At 56.6% G+C, this 22984-nt stretch overlaps 5 protein-coding genes across 5 annotated transcripts; 2 read left to right on the plus strand and 3 right to left on the minus strand.

Moving 5' to 3' along the window:
* The first annotated feature begins 516 nt into the window (after window positions 1–516).
* Window positions 517–4190, plus strand: PUNSTDRAFT_122501 (uncharacterized protein). Its single transcript, XM_007387513.1, has 3 exons — window positions 517–1201; window positions 1361–1791; window positions 1855–4190. Exons 1-3 carry the CDS (start codon window positions 664–666, stop codon window positions 3640–3642), a joined length of 2757 nt encoding a protein of 918 aa, XP_007387575.1. The 5' UTR covers window positions 517–663; the 3' UTR covers window positions 3643–4190.
* A 239-nt stretch (window positions 4191–4429) lies between these two features.
* PUNSTDRAFT_47012 (uncharacterized protein) lies at window positions 4430–6067 on the minus strand (the record flags this gene model as incomplete). Its single annotated transcript, XM_007387514.1, has 9 exons — window positions 4430–4687; window positions 4741–4789; window positions 4841–5015; window positions 5108–5239; window positions 5477–5536; window positions 5618–5631; window positions 5764–5780; window positions 5835–5909; window positions 6020–6067. 9 exons carry the CDS (start codon window positions 6065–6067, stop codon window positions 4430–4432), a joined length of 828 nt encoding a protein of 275 aa, XP_007387576.1.
* Window positions 6068–7471: 1404 nt separating this feature from the next.
* On the minus strand, window positions 7472–10386 carry PUNSTDRAFT_122502 (DNase I-like protein). Its single transcript, XM_007387515.1, has 11 exons — window positions 10186–10386; window positions 9962–10127; window positions 9380–9911; window positions 9199–9325; window positions 9021–9147; window positions 8694–8971; window positions 8537–8638; window positions 8260–8473; window positions 8051–8197; window positions 7789–7996; window positions 7472–7736 (listed from the first exon to the last, which is right to left on the minus strand). Exons 1-11 carry the CDS (start codon window positions 10263–10265, stop codon window positions 7528–7530), a joined length of 2190 nt encoding a protein of 729 aa, XP_007387577.1. The 5' UTR covers window positions 10266–10386; the 3' UTR covers window positions 7472–7527.
* Window positions 10387–12348: 1962 nt separating this feature from the next.
* Window positions 12349–16823, plus strand: PUNSTDRAFT_47014 (uncharacterized protein; the record flags this gene model as incomplete). The annotated part of the gene is made up of 5 exons (XM_007387516.1): window positions 12349–14033; window positions 14150–14631; window positions 14679–14896; window positions 14948–15165; window positions 15233–16823. The coding sequence occupies 5 exons, from the start codon at window positions 12349–12351 to the stop codon at window positions 16821–16823; spliced, it is 4194 nt and encodes a 1397-aa protein (XP_007387578.1).
* A 176-nt stretch (window positions 16824–16999) lies between these two features.
* Window positions 17000–21521, minus strand: PUNSTDRAFT_122504 (aminophospholipid-transporting P-type ATPase). Its single transcript, XM_007387517.1, has 17 exons — window positions 21111–21521; window positions 20980–21061; window positions 20770–20928; window positions 20290–20715; window positions 19876–20222; window positions 19697–19818; window positions 19483–19643; window positions 19316–19423; window positions 19142–19254; window positions 18419–19091; window positions 18280–18368; window positions 18035–18224; window positions 17631–17980; window positions 17524–17581; window positions 17347–17470; window positions 17215–17294; window positions 17000–17163 (listed from the first exon to the last, which is right to left on the minus strand). The coding sequence occupies exons 1-17, from the start codon at window positions 21444–21446 to the stop codon at window positions 17030–17032; spliced, it is 3552 nt and encodes a 1183-aa protein (XP_007387579.1). The 5' UTR covers window positions 21447–21521; the 3' UTR covers window positions 17000–17029.
* Between the last annotated feature and the right edge of the window lie 1463 nt (window positions 21522–22984).

Genomic DNA, 22984 nt, shown 5'->3' on the forward strand with positions numbered 1-22984 from the left:
TCTACAGTCTCTCTATCGCGGACGGAGCTCACTGTACGTGACGGCTTCATAAAATGGCATGTAAGATGATCAACGAGGATGAACTTAGAGGGCACAAACGGTACTGAAGAAGCATGGCATGATCGTGTCTAACCAGACCGGCCGGCTTCTGTGTGAGGATGCATCAGTCTGAGTCGCCGATGATCTCACCAGTGGGCCGCCGTCGTGATTTCTCTGCGTGTGCGCGGTGATAGCTACGGCCCACCCGGGCAAAGCCCCATCGCCACAGACCTAGAGGAGTGATTGCATCGCCAGTGAACGACGAAAGAGGCGAACGCTGGGCAACTGGGGAGCGACTCGCGTCGAAGGCGGAGACGAAAAGGCGTGATGACCACGTCGGGCCGAAGTGTGCCGAGTGCGAGAAGGCGGGGGCGCGCGAAGCACGAAATGTCTGAAACCGAGACGTCGGTGTGCCTACGGCGCCCTCCAAGGGTTCTGCTCCCTTGGGGGGCGAGGAGCGGCGGCGGCGAGGCCCACAACCCACCCACCCTTCTTTTCTCCTACCACGACGAGCAAACCCGCGAGCTCGCCGTCCCCGGCGACGAGCACCACCGATATTTGGCCAGGAATCCGCAACGAGCACCACCGTGACGCGCGCGCAGAAGCCGACGTCAGCCAAATGTGATGGCCGCGGTTTCGCTGCACAACGCCTTCCTCGCCACTGATCCTTCCCGGCGGAGCTCATTTCGGTCAGAGCCCCCCTCCCCGGGCTCCTCGTCCTCGCACAGCCCTCCCAACAGTCGCCCGTTTCCCACCTACGGCGATAGCGTGCATCCCACGTTTGCCTCGACGGTCACCTATAGGCAGCCGCCCACGCATGAGCGGGACCCCCCCGCCTCGACCTCGCAGCACTCCCCCCCGCCCTCCTCTCTGTCGCACTACCGACCCAGCCACGATAGCATCGGACGCCAGACGACCGAGGCGCACACCGCGGAGTCGCATCAAGCGCTCCTGTCCCCGCGCTCGAGGGAGGCGTTCGCACGGGATCTTAATCTGGAGCGAGGGCAGGAGCAGGCGCGCGAGCCTGCCGCCGGGGGCGGTAGGGAAAGTCGACCAGCGGTAGACATCGAAGGGGCCGGCGGGCTAAGGACGCAGGGCAGGCGTGCGGTACGGCGGAGGAGAAAGACGAGGTGGTTCCGGGTCGTATTGGAGGCAGTTATATGTAAGTTACGAGATCCACGTTCCGCGTCCTGCGCATATATGCGCCGTTTCTCAGCGTAGATAGCGCATACATGGCACCGATCGCTGCCGTGTATGCGTGATCGTATGCTGTAACCATTTCAGCTATTGTAACCGTACTAACAAGTACCGATTCTCACAGGCCTGTGGACAATGTACACCGTCGCTCGCTACTTCATCGGCTCCGCCATCTACACCTCGCATGACAGGCATACGATTGCTTTCATCCTTGGTGCCTCGTCCTCCTTGTCTCTCCTCCTGTTCTTCCTCTCCGTTACACTCACTTACTCCGACTTGTCCGCCTTATCGCCGCATACATCCGCCTATTTAATCACCTTTTTCCAATATTTTGCGAGTTTCTTCCTTCTCCTCCCCGCGATAGCGAACTTCATACTGGTCTTCGTCTGGCATCATACATCTGATCTTGGAGAAAGCCTCGAGGGTCGATGCAACTGGGACCTGGATGTCGTGTGGACCGGCGTAGGACACACCTGTCAAGCTGGAGCTGCTACAGGTTGGGGAGTATGGCTGGTCCTTGCTGTAGTGAGGATGGTACTTACGTTGGGCGTACTCGTACGTCTATTCGTCCTTTGTCCCTCTTTCCTTGCCCTCGGCTCATGTATGTTGATTATTTAGGAGTTATATCGTTTCGTCTGGCACCTCACTCGCGGACCTTTATCGGTCGTTCCATCTACTCTTGCTGTATCAGCGGTCCACGTTCCTAGACGCATACGCACTACATCACAATCTCATTCTCATCGCTCATCTTTCCTCCCCTTCCTTTGGAATCGCTCCACATCCACCATGCAGACATCTCCTCAACCTCACAACACGCCAACCGATCCATCTCCCGGTGGGCAGCGGATGGTCTCTATTGCCGCAGCGCCCGTCTCCGTGCCGAGAGTTCGCGACCCGTTGCTCAGAGCGACCTCGTCCCAGAGCATAGTTTCGGGGCAAGGTTCGGGAATCGGTCATATCCCGATACCAGACATCCCGGACAGCTCCACTAGCCCGCCGAGACGACCTCGGAAGTTGAGCAAGCGACGCTCCAGACGGTCAGCCAGGAGTCAGAGGGTCTCATTCTCGGGGTCGACGTCGGGAGGTTCACGGCCTCAGTCGCAGGCCATCAGCCACGACTCCAGCGCACCCGCTTCCGATCATGATCAAGGGAATTTTACCAGTAGCGCAGAGGCTCGTCATGCGGCCGAAGGTATTGGATCGGTGGAGGGATCCGGGTCACCAACACCGCAGCCGATCGCGGGGCCGTCCTCCTCCCCAGTTCCAGGGCTTTCGCATAGCCCGCCGGGCGGACTACTGGCTTCTCCGTCGCACGGGATGTCGGAGGGGCAACTGCAAGAGCTCGCCAACCAGTTCCGCGAGCTCGTGGCTCAAGTAACGAGGGAGACGGAGGCAGGCATGGTACTCGCGCAGCCGGACAGCCCGTCTCCTCATTCACAGGACTTGCGGCCTCGGGATCCGTTATACTTTCCCCAGTCGCCCGCTTCCACGCCCGGCTCTGCGCAGACGTCACCGAATCACACGCCCTCCCCCAGCGTGGATCGTGAGTCGTATTTCCCCAGCTTTCCGCAGTCGCTCGCCGCGAGCACGGCGATCCGGGCCATGGACGCGAGGGGGTTCAGGCTGGCGAACGGGGAGTGGGTGACGTACGAGGAGTTTGGCCTACTCCCGCCGGCGGAGCTGCTCCGGGCTCCCTCCCCACAGTCTGCCTCCTCCGGAGCGAGCAGCATCCTGCCCGGATCGGGGGAAAACGTGACGGGCGAGGATGAACGGATACGGATCCTCGGGGCTTATATTCGGCGCATGCCTACCATTGAATCCTTCGGTTCTCGCGAAGCTTCGACGAGGGGTGCGAGAGGGCCCGGTAGTATTTCGACGACGCAGGCCGGGAGCTTGAGCAGGCCGCCGACGAGGATGACGGCGCTATCGCTCACCCTCTCAGACGTCGGCACGGGCGGGCAGGGCAGCCCACCGCCCAGTCGCTCCAACAGCCTCAACATCCGCCAGGTCCTCGATGCGGCCGGCAACCCACCCAGCACGGCTAACTCTTCCTCGTCAAACGCCGACCGGGAGCCTTTCCCCTACTCGGGCAACCCCGACGATCCGAGTGGGACCGTGAGTGGACGAGACAGGAGTGGATCGGGGGGGAGTACGAGGAGCGCTATCAGTGTCGTCGGCACGCGGAGCATCAGCACGACGTATCTCACGGCGAGCCCTAGTCCTCTCGCCAGCCCGGTCATCAGCGAAGCGCACACCCGAACGTCCGATGGCCAGGCGAGCACGACAACGACAAGCACCGGCAGCGAACGGCATGCCGTGAGCTTGGAACCTATCACCGAAGCTCGGGGGTCGAGTGGAGATGCCAGCGTTGTTGGGAGGGCGTATCCTGCGTCCATGCCACCATGACCCGAGCCTATTCTGCCACTACAACATGACGCCTCTGGAAAACTCACCGAACGACGAAGAAACGAAATGCAATGAAGCAACGTATACACGCTCACGACGCGCTGACGAATACGCATGATACCGTCGAATACCCCTTGTATTCGCCGCCGTCGCTCTCATGTTTTCGTTCAACTTTGCCACCTGGGACGTCGTCGGCGTAACTGCGAAGCCGGGTATAAGTGTCTTCCTCACTCTTCCACTAGAGCATTACATGCGCACCCCATCTCGCCTCCTCCGCATCCACAATCCACAATCCTTGCCTGCTGGCTGTCATTTGTTTAGGCCTCCGGCGACCTTCGTTTCTATGCTGTAAAGCTGTTCGGTGTCGATATCTACTCTGGGGTTCTTGCTTTGCGTTGATCCGCATCATCAAGATGTTGGGCATGCGTTTTCGGACGGACATTCGACTTCTGTTAAATGAGAAGTTTCGTTCACTATCTTTTCGGACCTTACCCTCATCCACCATCTATTATATTCTGCCTACCATATTTGTGTGCTCCCTGCAACATCGAATGTACAGATATACACGTAGCGATTTTGCTGACAAAATGACGCGACTACTCGACTCCTTAAGCATATATACATGCCAGGATGCTTGCCTTCTTCGCATCGTTCGTATCAACTACATGAGGTGGTATACTATACTAACGTACAATGAATGCGTGTGATAATGAATATGCTAATCTTCCTGAATGCTACGTGGGCGAAGGATTCGTAAAAAACGTGTCCGTGTGAGTACGGTGTCGTGCTACACGCCCTGCTGGTCGTTGAACTGGTCCATTTCGACTATGTCGCGACGAGTGCGGACTTGCTGCTCCTCGAAGTTCGTGAGACGAGTACGGGTCGTCTCATGGCCATGCTCGAATCGGATACTGGGGAGCATCCCAGATATATTCGAGCATTCCGTCTTTGAGTAGTACGACACCCGAACAGATATCATGAGGCGGTGGGCGAGGACTGCAGATAGTCCGACGGCATATCCGGTGGCCACCTCGTTGATGGTCGTCTACGTATGAATATAAATCAGCGCATGACGAGCGTGTGCAAAGCGCTGCTTACGTGGTTAACCAGCCAGATCACCTGGTTCGTGACGAAAATGCCCAGAATCCTGTCATAAAGTGAGCACCTGTCGATCGTTGCATGGCAAGGGACGACGTACGGGAAGAAGAACAGCGTCTGGTCTCGCGTGAGCAGCTGCATTAGACCACCTTCCATCCTACCTTCCCTCGAGTGCTGAAAGGTTTTGTACAGAGTGAACCCCAGAAGGATGCTGTCCACCGATACCCCAATCGTCCAGCCATATGCAATGAGGTGTCCATGGCGCACGTCAGCGTCTGCGCATACGAATACTTCAGGAGCAGGATTGTTGGTCACTATAGCTTATTTAGCTCCGATTCCTGAGGTTCGAAAGGCCATAATGACCTACACGTTAAACCCATAGGATGCTTGGAGAAAATTACTCCATAACCAACAGCCTCCATCGCAGTAAGCAGACAGAAGAATGTGGCAACTTTCTTAGTGCTCCCGTACATGGCCCATAACCGTAGCTCGAGGATCACTGTTCGTTGAATCAGATGATAGCCACTCAAGATAACAGAGCTCGCCCACAGTGAGTACTGATCACTTGCAAACACAGGCCTACGGTGTCCCAAATGAAATAGTTCAAACCTAGGAAGTATGAGTTACTTGACTAAATTGAAGATATTGATTGTAGGACGAACATCTTCAGGGATTGTCGTATGATCCTGTTCAGCAGGCCGACGGCATATGACAAAGAAAGATCCGAGTTACGTACGTCTGAAACACCGGAAAGCTATGTTAAGCCGTGCTTTGTGCCTCCGATGGAATGCCGTACCTTGAATGACGGATGAGGGTTTAAGAAAACTAGAGGGACAAGAATTGAACATTTGCGAAGATGAGGTGGCTCTGAGCGCACCGATGCTGCTTGCACTAGATGCAGAGCAAGGGAATGTCAGCCGACGTCGCATGACCACGAGGTCGAGGCATGGACGCACAGATTGTATGCACTGGAGCATCGATGTGAGCTGCCTCGAGTCTTCTTCCAGGTTACCTTCCACTTACAGGCTGTAGTACCGGCTCTGCGGGGGTATCGCATGTTGCTCGCAGCGATAAGGTACTGAATAGGTACGCACCCATATGAACAGGGTTTTGCCGAGCGACCACCGCTTGTTCTGTACGCGCGTGCCCGAGATGATCCCATCGGCACTCTGAAGGAATGCGGAGAGGGAAAATGCTCTCACCCAAAAGAAGTCGACCTGATTCGCAAGGTTCAGAGCGCCACGAAGGTAATACCTTGTGAGAGAATTGTATGACTAACCTCGTCCGACAGCTGGTGAACTTCAGAGCGTCGACAGTGAGGGACCATGTGGATTGCCCCTGGCCTTCATGTACGTACCGTACTCATACAGTACTATTATGAATGCAGATACTGGATCTCGATCAGCTTGCGTATAAACAAGGAGCGCGAAGCACGGCATGACGTACGCTGGCAGGCCCTCTCTACGTTCGCTTCCCGTATCGCCGATAGGTCAAATGGCATGAGTTTGCCAGCGCGTCGGGTGGCTATAGAGTGCGTATAAGGGTCATCCAGCAGGGTTAGCGCGTGAGGGGGTGAAGTAGGAGAGGGGTGAAGTAGGAGAACAAGTCGACGACAGTCAACGAGACTTTACATATTGAGGACACCCTCGAGAGTTACGCACACGGTGTTTAATTTGCTATGCGGACTTCCAGATTGCCGGCTGAATTATATGATTCTACGTTCCCGCCATCGGGAAGTATCCCTGAAATAGATCAATGTCATCCCCACGAAACTGAATGCTCTCTTACTGCACACCCTGTTCGGGAGCTCAATCTTGCAGGTGCTGACAATTAAAGTTCACATTGAGTCAGTATAACATGCAGAGGTAGTAAAAATGCTACTGGCGTACCGGTTATTATTGGTGCACAGAAAGAATCTCAGAAGTTCGCCCTGCGTAACTCCTGATCTCGCATAGCTACATTGTGTTGCCGCCGTCGTTCGTCTCGCCGAGCGCTAGCTTGTAGAATACGAGCGGAAAATAATAGGTGTCAAGAGCTCATTCAAGTGCCGATCGAGTTCGTATAGTCATCAATTCAATCCTCCACCGGAGGTGGGAGATCCCGGAAGAAGAGTACGTTTTACCTCCGCTCAGCCAATATTATAAAGAAAGAAGTTCGTGAGAAGCTTCCGTCCTATCAATGGGTCCAGACCATATTGACCGGTCAGTGCTTTGGCAGGAGAGTTTTAGGTGACACCGAATGGAGGGACGCCCAGGGACGGCCATCACAGCAGATCTTGTGGCGCGGCAAAGCCTGATCGTCCAGCGGACATTTGGCGGGCATAGGGTCGCTAGAAGCTGTTCTGTGTGCAGGCGACATCGCGATGCTAGACACTGACATGCCGCGAGCGTTCCAAGCTTGGAAAGATGTTGTGGGTGTTGGTGTAAGCGCATGTCATTCCTGGACGGAACATATCCATGGAACGGGTGATGTCGCTGCCTATGTCTCTCTGTCAGCAATATGATAGCCGCTCTTGATACGTGATAACATACCACGTACGAGCTCCATCGCGCTGGTGTGGCACAAATACCCCAGGTCGAGACTTCGTTGAGAGAAAGCGAACGAAAGAAGCTGCTGAGATGATCATGGCACAGGATAACTATGACTGCGATTAACTGCGGATCTAAGGCCTCCACCCTGATCATTGCTTCACGCATGCGACTCTGTGAGAACGGAGCAACGAGCGAGTAGGGTCAGATTGGCGTTCCTAATGACAGTAATGGAGCTATTGCTCGGCCAGCTATGTCACTATGCCACGACACGGGTTAGGCATCGCGCTTCTTGGCCAATGCATCCCAGACGCGTAACACCTTCATGACTCCGCGCGTAAGATATGCAAGCTTTCCGCTGGGCGTCGCAAGATGCTGCTCGCGCCGCCGCGAGAGACGAGTAAACTTCATCATCCGTCCGATATTGACCGTGACGCTCCGTCACAGGCTTTGGCGAAATACCTCCAACTGCCAGTATAAGGGTCAGCTGCGTATTATTACGAGTAATAAACAGACGTACGGGATCCGTGAAACCTCTGTAAATTCGTACATATACGAATCTTGGAGAGCGTTGGGTCATGATCGGACACCTGCGCTCGCTTCGAGGGCGCCCAGGTGTTAACATGGACGTGCTCCACTTCCGTTCCCCGATCGGCAATGGATCGTGAGACGAAAAGATGATCCAACTCCTCCGTATTTTGATCGTATGCGTATGTATAACGCTCAACCTGATAAATAACGCGTCATTTAATTACCCAGAAGGGCGGTGCGGGGGGACGAACCGGATTTACTCCGGAAACTTCATTGATATCGTATAGCGTGTCCGTGAACGACGCGAATACGGATCGTGCATGAACAAACTCGTTCATGTCTCCACCAAGAATCACGCTCGCTTGCGGATCTATGGCGAGCAGGTCCCGGACAAACGCCTGCGAGGACACCCCATCTTTCTCAGAGATAGTGTATACGAAGCAGAGACCGTGGCACATACAGCAGTAATGTTAGCCTGAGCAAGCCTGGTCTCGACTGCCCCGTTGATGGGAGGACGCGGGTCGCCGTGCGTCGAAGTGCTGCCACGCTTCGACGAGAAGTGAACGTTGATGGTGAAAAACCGCTCGCCGGTAGACGTCTGCCAATGAGCCGCGAGCGGTTTGCGCGCGTCGTTCCACGCCGCTGACGAAGGTTCGATTCGACCCGGGTTAAATCTGCATCGCGTATCAGCGAACGAGGTGGGGCCATGCCATGCGGCGCGCGTGAGACGAGCATACCTGAGCACCGCGTTGCCCGCGGAGTCCGCAACGACCGCATTAGCTTCAGTGGGCCCGCCTGCGCGTGGTCCGGGCACCAACGCAACTTTGTCGGGACGGTACCTGCACGGGTCGCATTGAGTACAAGGACGGAGGACAGCCCAGAAAAGACACGAACAGGTATGCTACTCTGATGTTCCCACCAGGTTGACCTCCATCATGGTTATCGATGGGAGGTACGTCTGTGAATGCATACTGCACCGTGCTGTTACTGGCAGCATAGATAGCGTCGACGAGAGTCGTGAGCGTAACGTTAGCGGACACCGTCCCGTCGTTCTTAGACCCAGAGTCGTCTTGGATCTCTTGGAGAAGCATGATTGAAGGCGCTTGCAGGTTGAGGGCGATGTGCTCAGCCACAATGGGTAAGTGCGCTGATTTAGGCGACATGTTTTCGACCTGGTATGGTCGGTATGAGGTCTGTACTGCAGGACGGCCGGTTACGCACGTTGTAGTCACCTATGATCAGAGAACACGGGTCGGCATCGGGTACGAGGGAAGACGCCGGAGGTTCGTATGGTGGCGCGGACAGAACCGAGGGTGCGGAGAGCGGCAGTAAGGAGAAGAAGCCATACCTAGAAGCAGAGAATCAAAAAAGCGAATGCGCGAAGTAATGCCGTACGTACTGGTAGTGTATCACACCAGTTATGTTGGAAAGCTTGGCACCGACGGCAACTGCGGGATTCTTCGCTCGATCTAACGGCCTACCGATGAGTATGGCGTCCGCGTTTGCAGTCGGCAAACCGAGCGTATCTGAGAAAGGACCATGAGTAAGCACTTAGGAGGAGCTGTGAGACAGTCACGTACCAAACGACAAGGTCAAACCACCTCTGGCATTCCGACCTGGCGTATCCCAATCGCCCACCACCCAGAAACTGCCAAATCTATCCTCGAAATTCAACGCAACGGGGTTCGGTATGGTCACAAGCCGGCCTTCTAGACTTTCCCAGAAATCGAGGCCGTATAGCTCAGGACGCAGGGTGGCGTTCGCCGCGCTGAGCAGGCTTTGATTGTTGGGTACCGCTAGCCATCCGTCTATCCCCGCAGCATCGTCCAGCGCCGAAAGCGACACAGACGGAGGGACGCGGTCTACCCCAATGACGAGAGGTGCCACAACATTGTTGCGCGAAAGAAACTCAAGAGAGGTCGGCTCCACCAGCTCCGTGACGAAAAGGTCGGATGGCCGGTTCGAAGCTCTGTATTCTGTGACGAGACCCGACAGCGATATCTCATCCCCTATGGAAGCTTGACGGGACAGAGCGGGGCTGTACACGTACAGTCCCGTTGACACTCTGCGATCTTCAACAGGGTCACCTGCTAACCAAAGCCCGTTGGGGCCCTGCGTTCGTCAGCGTCCACCGAGTTCAACAAGGTGGCGACAAAACATACTCGAGCGGTAACAGTCCCTGAGAGATTTCTAACGACCTTTCCAGAGTAAGGCGACTGCCATCCGTATCCTTGTATATCGGCGATAGTCACCCCTTCCGAGACGGTGTTGGTCACGAGAGCAAGGCTCGACGTAAGTCCATAGTTCTTCACGAGGTGAAGCAGGGGACTATAATCAAGGTTACTTCAGTTTGATGTAGGATAAGCACGGATCTCAAAGCACTCACGAGAATATTGTGGTCAACGGCGATTGAATCCAGGTACAAGGACCCCGGAGGTCAATAACGTATTCCGACCACGCGATCATGAATTGATCGAGAGATTGCACTTAGACGAGTCTTTATCTGTTGTGTTCAAGTGCACATGAAAGGCTTGTCGGCAGGATGGTAGCAGGAATCTTGCAACAAAGAGAGAGAGGTGACCATCTCGGGGAAACCGAGCGACGCCAGTGCACGGTCGCGTCGAGACAGCCACGGTATATAAGTCACGTGGCACTGTTACTATCAATGCTAGTCAGTGCCCGCGACCGCACGGACGGCATTTTCTCCCTCTTTTCGCCTCGTTACGCAATGTTCTGCCAGAGTGGTCAGACAGTCTCTCAGTGGCAACGCTAGTCCAAATACTGAGCTTGAACACTCAGCGTTCCTACTCAAAGTCATGCTTGATCTCATCATAAATGTGTTAAAGCCGTTGTACCGTCCATGGCCTTTGATATACTGTATTCTTAGACTGGAATCCCCAAGGAAGCTGCTGGGATGAAATACTCTGCAGCTGCAGTCCCCCCCCCCCCCAAAGTTGCATAACATAGCGGGTGGAACCCCGGCGATCTGGTTACAGATTACCCCTTTATCCGCCCGCAGGCCCATTCTTCCATCTTATGCTATGCCGCTTCACTCCATCCAACGACATTACCCGGGCTAAGCCTTGACACCGACGGGACAGGTATGTTAAGCGCTGCACTTTGGGCCACTCCGAACGGCGCGGAACCGCGATTTTCTCGGATTGCACAGGGTTGCAAATGCGCAGGCTCATATCAACATCGCAGACGCTCCATGATTGCTCTGGAAGATCTGCTGGAAGAAATGGATCGCTCCATGAAACACAGAATCAGGCTGTCCTTCATCTTTCGGCCACCATTCAGTTATTCCGACATGGATCTGCAATGAACATGACAGTTGACGACTCGGCTACCCTGACGAAGGGTGCATGGCGAATGAGTCACTGCTGGACCATCCCCGGTGCTCGCGATATACGTACTTATGGCTTGCTGTTCTATTTGGGTTCCCAAGAGACCGTGTTAAGTCCTCCATTCCATTCACCGCCAATGAGGCCTTACTTAGCGCCCGCTTGTGCTGACGTAGATTCAGGCCCCCGAATTGCATCGGGATTTGCCCGGCTTGCAACCCTGACTGCTAGAATCGTGAACCGGACGATGAACGTGAGGGAATTCGGAGGCGGAGTGTGACGACCTTGTCGCCTTGTTAGATATCTTGTCGATGCGTCGTAGCCATGGTCTCCTCGATGTGTACCAGTTAAACTGCTACGAGCTCCGACTTGATCCACGTTTCCTGGATGTATGCGTACACCGCGTAGGCAGATCCTTCCGAAACATGGCGCGGTCTAGTATCACTGCCCGCATATATGCCGCCGGATGACATGATCATGCTCGGGATGGAGATCTCCAATGTGCACTTGGAGAAAGCACGATGAATGGCGTTGATCGATGGGAACATCATAGAGGGGTTGCATGAAGATGCAAGTGGGAGGAAGCGTGTTCTCTTCGCGCATTGAGTATCGCTTTATTTGCAGGAGGCTCGGCCCAAGCTCGATCGCGACCATGATCAGTCTCGGAGAGAGGCTGAACGAGTCATGATCGTGAGTGTTTGAGCAGTGGAGACCGTCGGTACCGCATCGGTGGTAAAATATTCTTAACAATTTTTGCAAGGCGGAAGTAGGCATATTGACCTGGAGAAGATGAATCCGCGTCGGACAGCCCGGAGTTTTTCGTGCATCTCAGATTGGCTCGAAGAGAGGTGATGCTGGTCAAACACATGGATGCCGGCGGTAATTTAAGTAAGAGGGTTGGAATAAGGAGTTATCAGCGATCGGCAAAATCCGAGGCCGGTGCGGCCCCTTCACTCGCCTGTGCGGACCCAGTGCCCACATCCGTGCTCTTTTCCTCGAACGATCTCCTTCTGCAGTCCATCTCACGACATTCCCCAATATCCTTGCACACGACCCCGAGCAGGTTTCGCTTTCACCGCCCGTTTCTCGGCATCGGCGACGTCGGCCACACAGCTCGGGGAGCACCATAGATCTTCAAGCGTCGCGCGCCTGCACATCCGCAGGTCGACCCGGTCTTGCACACGATCGACCCATCGTCGTTGGACATGACGACGAAGCCGTACAAGCTTAACGCGAATGGGCCCTTGCGGCGGCCCCCGCGCGTGGTGCAGCAGCCCGCTCCACCGCCCGCGCAGAAGCCACCGGAGCCGCCCCAGCAGGTCGTCGACGGGACATCGCCCAACAAAAAGAAGAAAAAGAAGAAAAAGTCGAAGGGGGCGAACGGGCTATCTCACCCTGCGGAGGAAGAGGAGGAGGACGACGATGAAGGAGATATGCCCCCGCCGCTCGAACCCATGATGAGCCCGGCCCTGCGCACGGGCCTCTCTCCGGAGCTCGAGTCCGTTCACCTCTCTACCAGCGCCTCCCTTAACGCGTCTGCCGCGGCCACGGCAAAGCTCAGCGCGAGCGCGGCCGCGGCGCAGGCGGAGCTGCTCGCGACGGCGGACGACCTCTACCGGCGGATGGACGCGGACCCGGAGGGCGGGATGGGGCTGGCGGACGACGACGAGTACTGGGCGGCGCTCCCCGCGCACATACGCAACTTTGTACGGACCACCTGTTCTCAGTCCGCGATGACAGCCGGTGACGAGAGCGCGATCAAGGCGCAGGCTATGTACGCCATCGCCCAGCAGATGGTGCAGTCCGGGCTCAAGGCCGCACACGGCTCTCCAGAAGGCGGCGGCGGCGGCAACGGCAGCCCGACGAAAGGCGCGCCGGGATACCCGCCGGGCGCGTACCCGAGCTCGCTCCCGTTCGATCCCGCCATCTTCTCCAACCCGGCCTTCAACCGCGCGGTGGAGCAGGCGGCGGCGGCGCAGGGCCTGCTCGCCGAGCACGGGCACTTGCCTCCCCATGGTGTGTCGGGTTACTTGGACATCATGCTCTCGAACACATTTGAGATGGGTGACGATGCTGCAGACTATCCGGACGACGACTACTACACGGAGGACGAGGAGCTGGAGGAGGACATGTTCGAGCACGACGTCGAATACGACGGCACGCCTGCGCGAGGCACGGTTCCGCACCACCCCTCCGCTGGCCATACCCACAACGGCGTGGACCGCGGCGTCCCCGGTGCGCAGCCGTCGCCGGGCGGGGGGCGGGCCAACAAGAAAAAGAAGAAAAAGAAGGGGAAGAACGGCGGCGGGACGGCGGCGGGAGGACAGACCGCGCCTCCGGCAGACGCCGCGCCGAACGCAACTCCGCCGCTTGTTCCCACGATGCCCTCGCCTGTGACCCAAGAATTTGTCACAAGGGATGCTCATCCTCAGACGATGCCGGCGCCTGCACGACCGCCCGCGACGACCGCCAATCCTCCCCCGAGCTCGCGCGCGGCGGGCAAACAGCCGATGAACTATGCCCAGACACCCGCCCCGGCCGCCAACCCGCCGCCGCCCGCCCGCACGGCCAGGGCCGCCTCCAAGGCCCCCGCGCACCCGAACGCGTATCACAACCATCCCCACCACCACCCGTCCCCGCCGAGCTCGAACGCATCGGGCCACAACAAGACCCGGAACGCCCAGGCCAATCAGAGCTCATCCAAGGCGAACAACTCCAAGATATGGAACACCAACTCGGCCCAGGAGCGCGAGCGCATCAAGGAGTTCTGGCTCGGTCTGCGCGAGGAGGAGCGCCGGGATCTGGTCAAGGTGGAGAAGGAGGCCGTCCTGAAGAAGATGAAGGAGCAGCAGAAGCACAGCTGTAGCTGCGCCGTGTGCGGCCGGAAGCGGTTCGTCATCCGTCGTTGTTGGTCTCGTGCGGACCCTTGTGCTGACGCTTTGATCGGAACCATCGTCCATGTCCATCCCCGTCGCGATCCGTGATCGTCCGATCGTGCGCCAACAGGAATGCGATAGAAGAAGAGCTCGAGGTACTGTACGAAGCTTATTACGATGAGCTAGAGCAGTACGCGAACTACCAGCAGCGATACGTCTCGTCCGGCGGCACCCTCCCTCCACCACCGGGTCCGGGGCCCTTTCCGGGGAGCGTCGTGCTGGACAAGAACGGGGCTCCGGTCGATCCGCACAAGCCCGTCATCGCGTCGCCGCGGAAGACCACGACGGCGGTGAACGGGCGGAAGCCGGTGAAGCCGGAGAGCGAGTTCGAGGAGGATGACCCTGACGAAGACTATGATGACGAGTACGAGGACGAAGAGGAGGAGGACGAGGAGGATGAGGAGGAGGAGGAGGATCTGGACGAGGAGGAGGAGGAGGTCAAGAGTCGGGGGCGTCGGGCAGCGGCACCGCCGCCTCGAAGTCGTCGACAACCGGAAGGGAAGGCTGGGGGAGACGGGCTGTTCAACTTCGGTAACAGCCTCACTGTCACTGGTAAGGCTCATCTTCGAAATTCGCTGTCGATGGTGTTAATTGCCTAGGGATAGGCAATATACTGACGGTCGCGGATGACCTTCTGAAGAACGATGGGCAGAAGTTCTTGGAGATGATGGAGCAGCTCGCTGAACGCCGGATGCAGAGGGAGGAGGAGGCAGCCGCAGACATCGAGGATGACAGCGAGGATGAGGACGACGAGGACGACCTTGACGATGAGGATGACGAGGATGACGAAGACGACGAAGACGATGAGGAAGAGGAGGTTCGTGAACGGACGCTTCATACTTCGACACACCAGCTCACGTATCTGCAGGTTATGACCGAGCAACAGAAGATGGAGGAGGGTAAACGCATGTTCTCCATCTTCGCCGCGCGCATGTTCGAGCAGCGGGTGCTGCAGGCATACAGGGAGAAGATGGCGCAGGAGAAGCAGCTGCAGTTGTTGAGGGAGTTGGAGGATGAGGACAAGGCGGCGAAGGAGAAGGACATGAAGAAGCAGTCGCAGTCCCAGAAGAAGAAGGACAAAAAGCGGTGCGTACCCGTCGTTATCTATCCTGGCTATCTGGAAACTGATCCACCCTCGTTTGCGGATACGTAGTCAGCAGAAGCTTGCGAAGGAGGAGGAGCGCGCTGCTAGGGCAGCGGAGAAGGCAGCGGAAGAAGCTGCTCTGCGTGCGAAGCAAGCGGCCATCGAGGAAGAGCAGCGCAAGAAGCGTGAGGAGGAGCGGGCGAAGCGTGAGGCGGCGCGGAAGGCAGCGGAAGAGGAGAGGCAGCGGAAGGAAGAGGAGAAGCGGAAGCGGATTGCGGAGGAGAAGGAAAGACAGGCCGAGCAGGAGCGGAAGCGGAAGGAGAAGGAGGAGAAGGCCAAGGCGGAGCGACGCGAACGTGAGGAGAAGGAGCGTAAGGCCAAGGAGGAACGCGAGGCCAAGGAGAGGGCGGAACGGGCGGAGAAGGCGGCCGCGGCCGCGGCAGTCAAGCGGGAGAAGGAGCAGAAGGAGAAGGAGGCGAGGGAGGCGAGGGAACGACAGTTGGCGAAGGAGAAGGAGGAACGGGAGGCCAAGGAGAAGGCGGAGAAGGAGGCCAAGGAGCAGCGCGAGCGCGAGCGTGCGGCACAGCAGCAGCAGCAGCGGAAGCAGAATGCGGCCAACCGCCAGCCTACGTCTCCTCGGGCTGTCGCCGGTCCGTCGACATCACAGCCCCGTTCACCCACTGCCCCTGTGGCTCCCAAGAAGATCCTCAGCAAGGCGAACTCGGCCGGTCCCAGCACTCTGAACACGCCTGTGCAGCCTCCTCGCCATCAGCAGCCCCGCCCTGTTGTCGTCACCAACTCGACACCTCCGACGCCCATCACCCCTCAAGTTCCCCAGCTCGCCCCGCACCCCTCGACTCCGATCTACTCGCCTGAGGGCGTCGCGCCCTCTAGCTCCGGAATGCCGCCGAGGATGCCGTACACCCCACCTCCCGCGTTCGGCGCGTTTCCTATAAGCCAGTCACTTCCTACCCTCCCTTCCCCTGGACCTTTGGGCCCGCGCAACTTCGGACCTCCAGGGCCAATGCCGCCCTTCGGCCCCGACCCGCCGTACGCTCGCGGCGTGGTAGCGCCAGCGCCTGGCCCTCCTCCCGGCCCGATTGCTCCTCCGTCGAAGGCACCCGGTGGACCCATAGCGCCGATTGGCCCCCCGCAGACACCCATGGGTATGGCTCCAGGAAGTGGCGCGCCTGGTCCCAGTGCGCGACGCATGTCTGTACCGCTTCCGCAGGGTCCTGGTCCCATCGGCCCCCCGCCCGCATCGCGCCCGATTCCCGCGCCGATTGCCCGTCCTTCCGCAGAGATGGCCAACCGATCAGGCTCCGGTTCACCCGTCAGGCGGTCTCCCAGCCCGAAGGGCGTCCTCGGCTCGTCTGCGCTGATCGCAGACGATGACGAGGTGGTGGGACCCGCTCGGCGAGCTCCCCCGAGTGCGGTTGGACAGGGCTGGGGCGCTGCCCCTGGCCCGATCGGCGCGCCTCCCATTGGAGACGGTGTTTCTCGTGTACCATGGAGTCCCGCTGCACCCCCAGGCTTTGGCGGCCCTCGACCGCCGCCTGGCATGTGGGGCAACGCGACCCCGCACCCGGACTGGCATCCTACATCGATTTTCCCTAATTCTACCCCATTCACACCCTCTCCACCTCATCACGGCAATTAGCTTATTCGCATCGTAGCATTTCTCTTCTTTTCCCTGTCATCGTATAACCCCATCCCGTTGCTATCGTAACTCGCTGCGAGATGCCCGAACTTCACGTATCGCATCGCATCGCTTGTACTCCAGTCGACTCTGACAGGCTGATTGCCTCACGAGATAAAAGAAAAGGAATAAGGCTTGAAAGATTTGGCTCGCGAGTTTAAGCTACATTACAACAGTTTACTGTATGCCGCGGGGGCGACGCGGCTCTTGATGAGCTTGATAATGTACAACGGAAGTGCGCTGACGGCCACGATCACCGCGACCTTCCATGCGAACCGCACGGAAACCACGAAGCTGAGATCTGGGGATTGTGGTCAGACAGAGAAACGAAACTGACGTTGATGGCACATACCAAAGTATTCCGGAAGGAAGATGATGCTGACAGCGTATAGGATTAGAGTCGCGACTTCTGATATTGCCATGTACATATGCCTGTTCGAGAGGTGGGTGAGTGCGCAGTCGATCGACGAACGGAGTAACTGACCATGTAGTGATCTCCAACGCGACCATGATGAGCTCGTTGAGGATGAGCGCCGTGAAGGAAATCGCAACGATGTTCAGAAATTCGTTCTCGAATAGCACTAAGGACATGATCATGATGGCAGCGCCTGACAACGCATGAGGTCAGCAAGCGTTCCCGGGGAAGCTTCGGCCAACGTACCTTGGTATACGCTGATCATCAGCCACATAAAGAACGTCTTATACGACAGAGCTCGGCCCTGTACCTTCTGTGAGTATCGCTTCTGAGTAAACAAAGTGCCTACTGACCTTGGTGAGTTCTTTGTATAGTTCGGGGTATAACAATGCCAGGTCTTCGTTGACATCCCTATCCAGGACAAGGGAGAAGACCGGCGCCATGGTATATACTGTCGCGTATCCGGCCATGAGCCAGCCCTGGTACAATGCGATTGGAGCAAAATAGAATATGGCGGAAAAGACGGCTTGCATGACGGAGATGATGAGGCCGCGGTGGATGACGAACTGCGCCAGTTTTGCCGAGCGTCGATACGAGTTGCGACCGTGCCACATGAGGAGTTTGGTGAGGAAACTGAACTGGGTAACCGAGAAATCGGCGGCCAAGGATGCTTGCTTGCCCTCTTTCCCGACGATTCCGACGCCTTTGGAGGAAAGGATGAGGATAGGGCAGATATATCGTACGTAGAAACACTTACCAACGTCCGCTGCTTGAATCATGCTGACGTCGTTCCCTCCGTCACCAATGCAACATACCCGTTTCTTGGTATGCCTCCGAATCAACCGAGCCACGTCAGCTTTTTGCGTTGGTGAGCAACGGCAGGCCACCACAGCGGAAAGCTTCGTGGCGATCTCCACGAATTCATTCTGAAACAGGTTCAAGCACAGCTGGATTGTAGCTGGTCAGGCCGACCCGGGAGCATGCGAATATATGCGCAATCACCTGAAGGGATTCGCCATCAATAACGAGGCAGCAATTCAGCTTGGACTGGAGAAACTCCAGTTGGTGACGGACTTCCTCCGGCGTCTTGACTGAAAGGAGCATTAACACTGTGCTATCGAAGAGAACACTGCGGACGTACGCTTCGCAACCTGGTGGATGTACTGATTCCTCGCGACAAGTTTCGTAGAAATAGCAATGCAGGTCGCGGTCTCGATCTTGTCACCAGTCAGCATCCAGATTTTGATTCCTGCATTGCGAAGCAGTTCCAGTGTTGATTTGACGTCCTCCTGTAGCTTGTCTTCGACGCCGGTCAGACCCAGAAGTTCGAGATCCCGCTCAAGCGCGTCAGCCACAACCGCCGCCATCGCCTCGTTCCGACCTTCCAGCTGCACGCTCGCCTCATGGTAACTTCGCTTGAATTCCTCGTACGCCTGGTCGCTCATGCGCTTTCGACCTACAACGAGTGTTCGCAGACCTTCTCGGGCCATGTTACCGCATTCTTCCTCGAGCCAGTCGTTCCGCTGCACGATCTTGGCCATGACGACATCGGCCCCCTTCTGTATGAAGGTGATCTCGCCGGTGGACTCTTCGCGAACCACGATTCCCATTCGCTTCGACTCGGAGCTGAAGGGGAAGAGCTCGAGGACTTCGAATGCCATACGGGCGCCCGCAGGGTTCTGCAGCTCTATTCGGGTACGATCTCGGAAGACGAGCGTCAGGCCGATGGATGCCGTCCACTGGACGATCGCGACCTCATCAGGAGATGACGCTTGGTAAGTGACGGTGCCATCGTCGTTGGTGACTGGTGTGACCTGCGGTGGACGTCATAACCAAGCTGAATGGAAGCAGAAGCCATGCCTACATTATGACAGAGTGCCAAACTGAGGACAACGTCCCGGACTCGGGAAGACATATCTCGTCGGCCTCGTGTCGCCAACTGAATACCCGTGACAGTGGATCCGTGTCGCTTGTGTCCTAAATCAGGTCGTAAGCTGGATTGTCCTTTGACGCATGTGGATGTCTGGTCGGTTCGGACCTGCGTCCTCAACGCCTCCGAAGGCCGTTGCCAGTTGATGTGCAACTTCATCCATGGAGTCGAAACCGTAGGACATGGTCCCCATGTGCAGTTTCTTCATCTCCATCTCTATTCATCGGGAACATATATGAGCGCGGCCATAACTTGTAAGCAGAGCAGGGACCCACCATTCTGAGTCAATGTTCCCGTTTTGTCGCTCAGCAGGTATTCGATCCGCCCAAGCTCTTCCGGTAACGTGCTAGTGCGCACGATGGTGCCCGGGATCTCGGGGTCGTTCTGGATCTGTTGTGCATAGACGGTCTTCCCCATATCGAGATTGACGCGAAGGCTGAGACAGCGTTGAGCGATATCGTTCGACCTGCACACGGTTCCGGGACGCACCTGATAGGGATGATGGACGAGAAGAGAATGAGAAATCGGAAAACGTAAATGTACCACAATCCCCGGAAACCGTTTAGCGCAACAAGTACCAGCGATAGGGCGAACGTCACAGCGCAAAGAATCTGCGCCAATCCTGTCAGCTCATCTTAGCCTAATATACCCGTTAGGACTTCGCTTGCCTTCGCAAGTCGATTAATCTCAATATCTAGCAGCCCGACCTTCGTCTTTGGATGGCTCGTGTTCATGACTGCCCTAGTCTCTGGACCGGTGTAAATTACTAGGCCAATGGCCGATCCTGCTGCCAAGACCGTGTTCGCCCATAGAAGGTTTTCCGCAGTCAAAGGAGATATCTGAGGGACTGGCACCAATGGGACATCATCTTCGCGGGTGTCCTCCGATTGTCGCGAGTTGGACGAATGCCTTGTGCTTGGAGCGCGAGGGTGGAAGGCGCTAGAGGACTGGGATGCTGGCGTGTTAACCGTAAAGGTTCCGATGAATGTGTGTATGTCCTTGATGGGTGGATCGGCTGCGATGAGCGCGTAATGCGTCAGCGGTCACGACCTTGGTCAGGGCGAGAAAGGGTAAAAACTGACCATAGACTTCGCCTTCGAGACTTAGAAGGGCCTCGTCACTGGGTAAAGCTTGGGTAGCAGGTACCGCGACGCGTAGCTTCCAGTCTGTCTCTCCGTCTAGCTGGTCCGTGCGAATGAAGCAGGTTCCCGACGCGTCACTAGTGCGCAATAAGACCATATCCGCCGGTACACGCTGGTTCTTCTCGAGTAACAGGAGGTCGCCCACGCGTAGTGCGGATGATGGGACCGATTGGAGGGCGGACATAGGAAACGGTATGGGAGAGGTTACGTGTGATGCGGAAGAGGATGAGGGTGGTGCGAGGATGGAGTATTTAGTGGAATTCGCTTCGCGATCTCGGAGGTAACGGCAATAGTCGTCGTACGCCTCTTTGCCCATCGTTACAACAAGGACAAACGCGAGGGGAGCGACATAGGTCGCGATGAAGCCTACCGAGCACGGTTAGGAACGGGACGTAGAGTATATGCAAGATGGACGCATACCGATCTTCAATGCAGGTACGAATTGTGATAATGCGACGAGAAGAAAGTATAGGTTGAAGAAGAACTTGAACTGCTCGTAGAATACGATGGGGAGAAACGTGAACGCGTTATATTTCTGGTTCCGAACGATGTTCGGGGGGAAACGTGACTGCAGCTTGTCTACGACGAGTTCAGATATGGTTTGAGTATTACATTACATGGTACACGGACCTGGTGGACGAAACGGAACTGTTCGCGATTTGTCCTTCCCCTTCTCCTTACTGCTCAATTGACTGCGTCTCGACGGAGGTCGCTGGACCCGGCTGTCAGTACGACGCCAATAACGCGCAGGATCTACTCACAGGTTGTTCCTCCACTGATCTCGCCTCCTGGTCCGGATCTTCTCTATAGGCCCCCTCACTCTCTTCACCCTCATCGGCCAGCAGTCCAGCTTGCTCCTCCGGGTCATCGGCGTACCGCTCGTTGCCCCTCTTCCGCCGCGATCCCGAGGCTATTGCTGCAGCACGCGCGCTCATAGGCATAGTTCTCTGTGCGTTGTTGTTACGTCCCCCCTTGGCGAGTTCGTTAGAAGCAGTAGAAGGACCGCCGTCCAGTCCGTCGTCACCAGGAAGAGCAGAGTATGCCGCGACTTTAGATCCGTATTTTCGTCCGAGTATATGCAGTGGGATATCAGACATAGAACGCTCTCGCCAGATGTCTTGTAAGAAGGCACAGTCCGCAGTTATATTCGCGAGGGTATAGGCAATATAGCGGATCGCGGCTGCGCTGAAGCGTGCAGCAGTCGTGGCGTTAGTAACGCGACTAGATTGGTCAAGGACCGTGGGTAAATATATTGTTGACCTTTGTAATGGACCAGTCACTTCAGCGCGTTTACGCTACCTACTTACTTCCTCCTCATCGCGCATTCGCGATCATGAACGCAGTCTAAAGCCTCCGGGGAGGTTATGGACGATTTGCTCCTACATGCTTCTGAGGAGACGATGGTGATCCAGGAGGCGACTCGCTGTGAGGTCGTGGACGACAGTATGGGCTGCTCAGCCGCTAATTCCATCAATATTCCATCCTCTATGATCACATTCGGCACTCAAAACGCTATAAACGCGAGACACCTCCAATTCGCAGTCGAACAACCCCACCCGATGAATTGCTTGTGACTTGCTTCTACCGCAGACTGTTTCTGGTACGTTTGCTACAATCGCTATCGCCTCACATCGGGCCGCTGATAGTTTCCTTCAGCACAAGAATTCTATCGAGCATCTCAGCCGTGATGGAAGCATCGTCGGCGCGGGTCCGAACGAACTTCACCCACAACGTAAGGTCACCGCCGGGCAGCAAACATACAATCATCTGCCGTAAGACGATCTTTTCGCTGTATGTGAGATTGACTATGCAATGGTAGGTACCGCGCTGCCGGTTTGCCGAGTATAAGTGTCCAACTCGCCCCCTCGTTTGACTGTGACGGAGAACCTCAAGCTCCTCTGACGAATGTATTGCCGCCTCCGTTGTCGTACTTCCGACCGCGCACGTCTATCTATTCCAGGCGAACATCAGTGGCGGCCAAATTGAAGTGTATCTCACGTAGTACGATTGACGCCCGGTGTAATGAAGCGGAGCTTTGGCAATCCGAGTTTCGGCACGCAAACCGAGCCAGCGGCGTCAACTCGCGAATTGACCTCATCCATTGCGGCGTTTGTCCGAGAGGTACGGAACCTCCGACCATCGCTAACCATCGCTAACCTACACCGACGTTGTTGGAAGGTCTGTGTGCTCCAATCATCCAGCAATCTTCTCTTACACGGATCCATGTAGGCTGGATGAGACGCCGCGTCATTGAGGAACGCATGTGGGGTCTCCGCTTCGCTCTTCTTGGTAAGTGAATCGACATGTTCTGTTGCCAACCCGGATCCGCACGCACTTCTGCTTGATTAATGCTACGAGCGTGGCACGCCGATGACATCCGCACATCGCCGCGCTGCCCGATCTCCCAAAAGCTCGTTAATCGCCTTCGCCAGCTGTCCGCTCGCGAGATGTCACTCATCAATCGGCGAGTCACTCCACCCAGTTTCAGACTAGCAAAGACCCTCGCGAAGCGCAGCCCTTGCTAGAACGCCTTTCTCTTGATTTCCCTTGTCCCGTTCGCGCCTGCTCTCGCACTCCGCCCGGTGAGAGGCTATGGATGGGCCAGCTACTAGGTTCCCTTCCGCCATCTTGAGGA

Source organism: Punctularia strigosozonata, assembly GCF_000264995.1.
Source record: "Punctularia strigosozonata HHB-11173 SS5 unplaced genomic scaffold PUNSTscaffold_14, whole genome shotgun sequence".
NCBI classification, from domain to species: Eukaryota; Fungi; Basidiomycota; class Agaricomycetes; order Corticiales; family Punctulariaceae; genus Punctularia; species Punctularia strigosozonata.

Excerpts from the sequence above, each read along its gene's own strand:
- PUNSTDRAFT_122501 (XM_007387513.1), top strand. The coding sequence starts at position 664 with ATGGCCGCGGTTTCGCTGCACAACGCCTTCCTCGCCACTGATCCTTCC. Across the intron at positions 1,202-1,360 it reads CGTATTGGAGGCAGTTATAT|GCCTGTGGACAATGTACACC; the intron begins GTAAGTTACGAG and ends CGATTCTCACAG. Across the intron at positions 1,792-1,854 it reads TACTTACGTTGGGCGTACTC|GAGTTATATCGTTTCGTCTG; the intron begins GTACGTCTATTC and ends TTGATTATTTAG.
- PUNSTDRAFT_122502 (XM_007387515.1), bottom strand. The coding sequence starts at position 10,265 with ATGATCGCGTGGTCGGAATACGTTATTGACCTCCGGGGTCCTTGTACC. Across the intron at positions 9,326-9,379 it reads TGGTTTGACCTTGTCGTTTG|ATACGCTCGGTTTGCCGACT; the intron begins GTACGTGACTGT and ends GTCCTTTCTCAG. Across the intron at positions 7,737-7,788 it reads ACAGAGGTTTCACGGATCCC|TTGGAGGTATTTCGCCAAAG; the intron begins GTACGTCTGTTT and ends TTATACTGGCAG.
- PUNSTDRAFT_122504 (XM_007387517.1), bottom strand. The coding sequence starts at position 21,446 with ATGTCTGATATCCCACTGCATATACTCGGACGAAAATACGGATCTAAA. Across the intron at positions 17,471-17,523 it reads GATGATCAGCGTATACCAAG|GCGCTGCCATCATGATCATG; the intron begins GTACGTTGGCCG and ends ATGCGTTGTCAG. Across the intron at positions 17,164-17,214 it reads CTTCCTTCCGGAATACTTTG|ATCTCAGCTTCGTGGTTTCC; the intron begins GTATGTGCCATC and ends CACAATCCCCAG.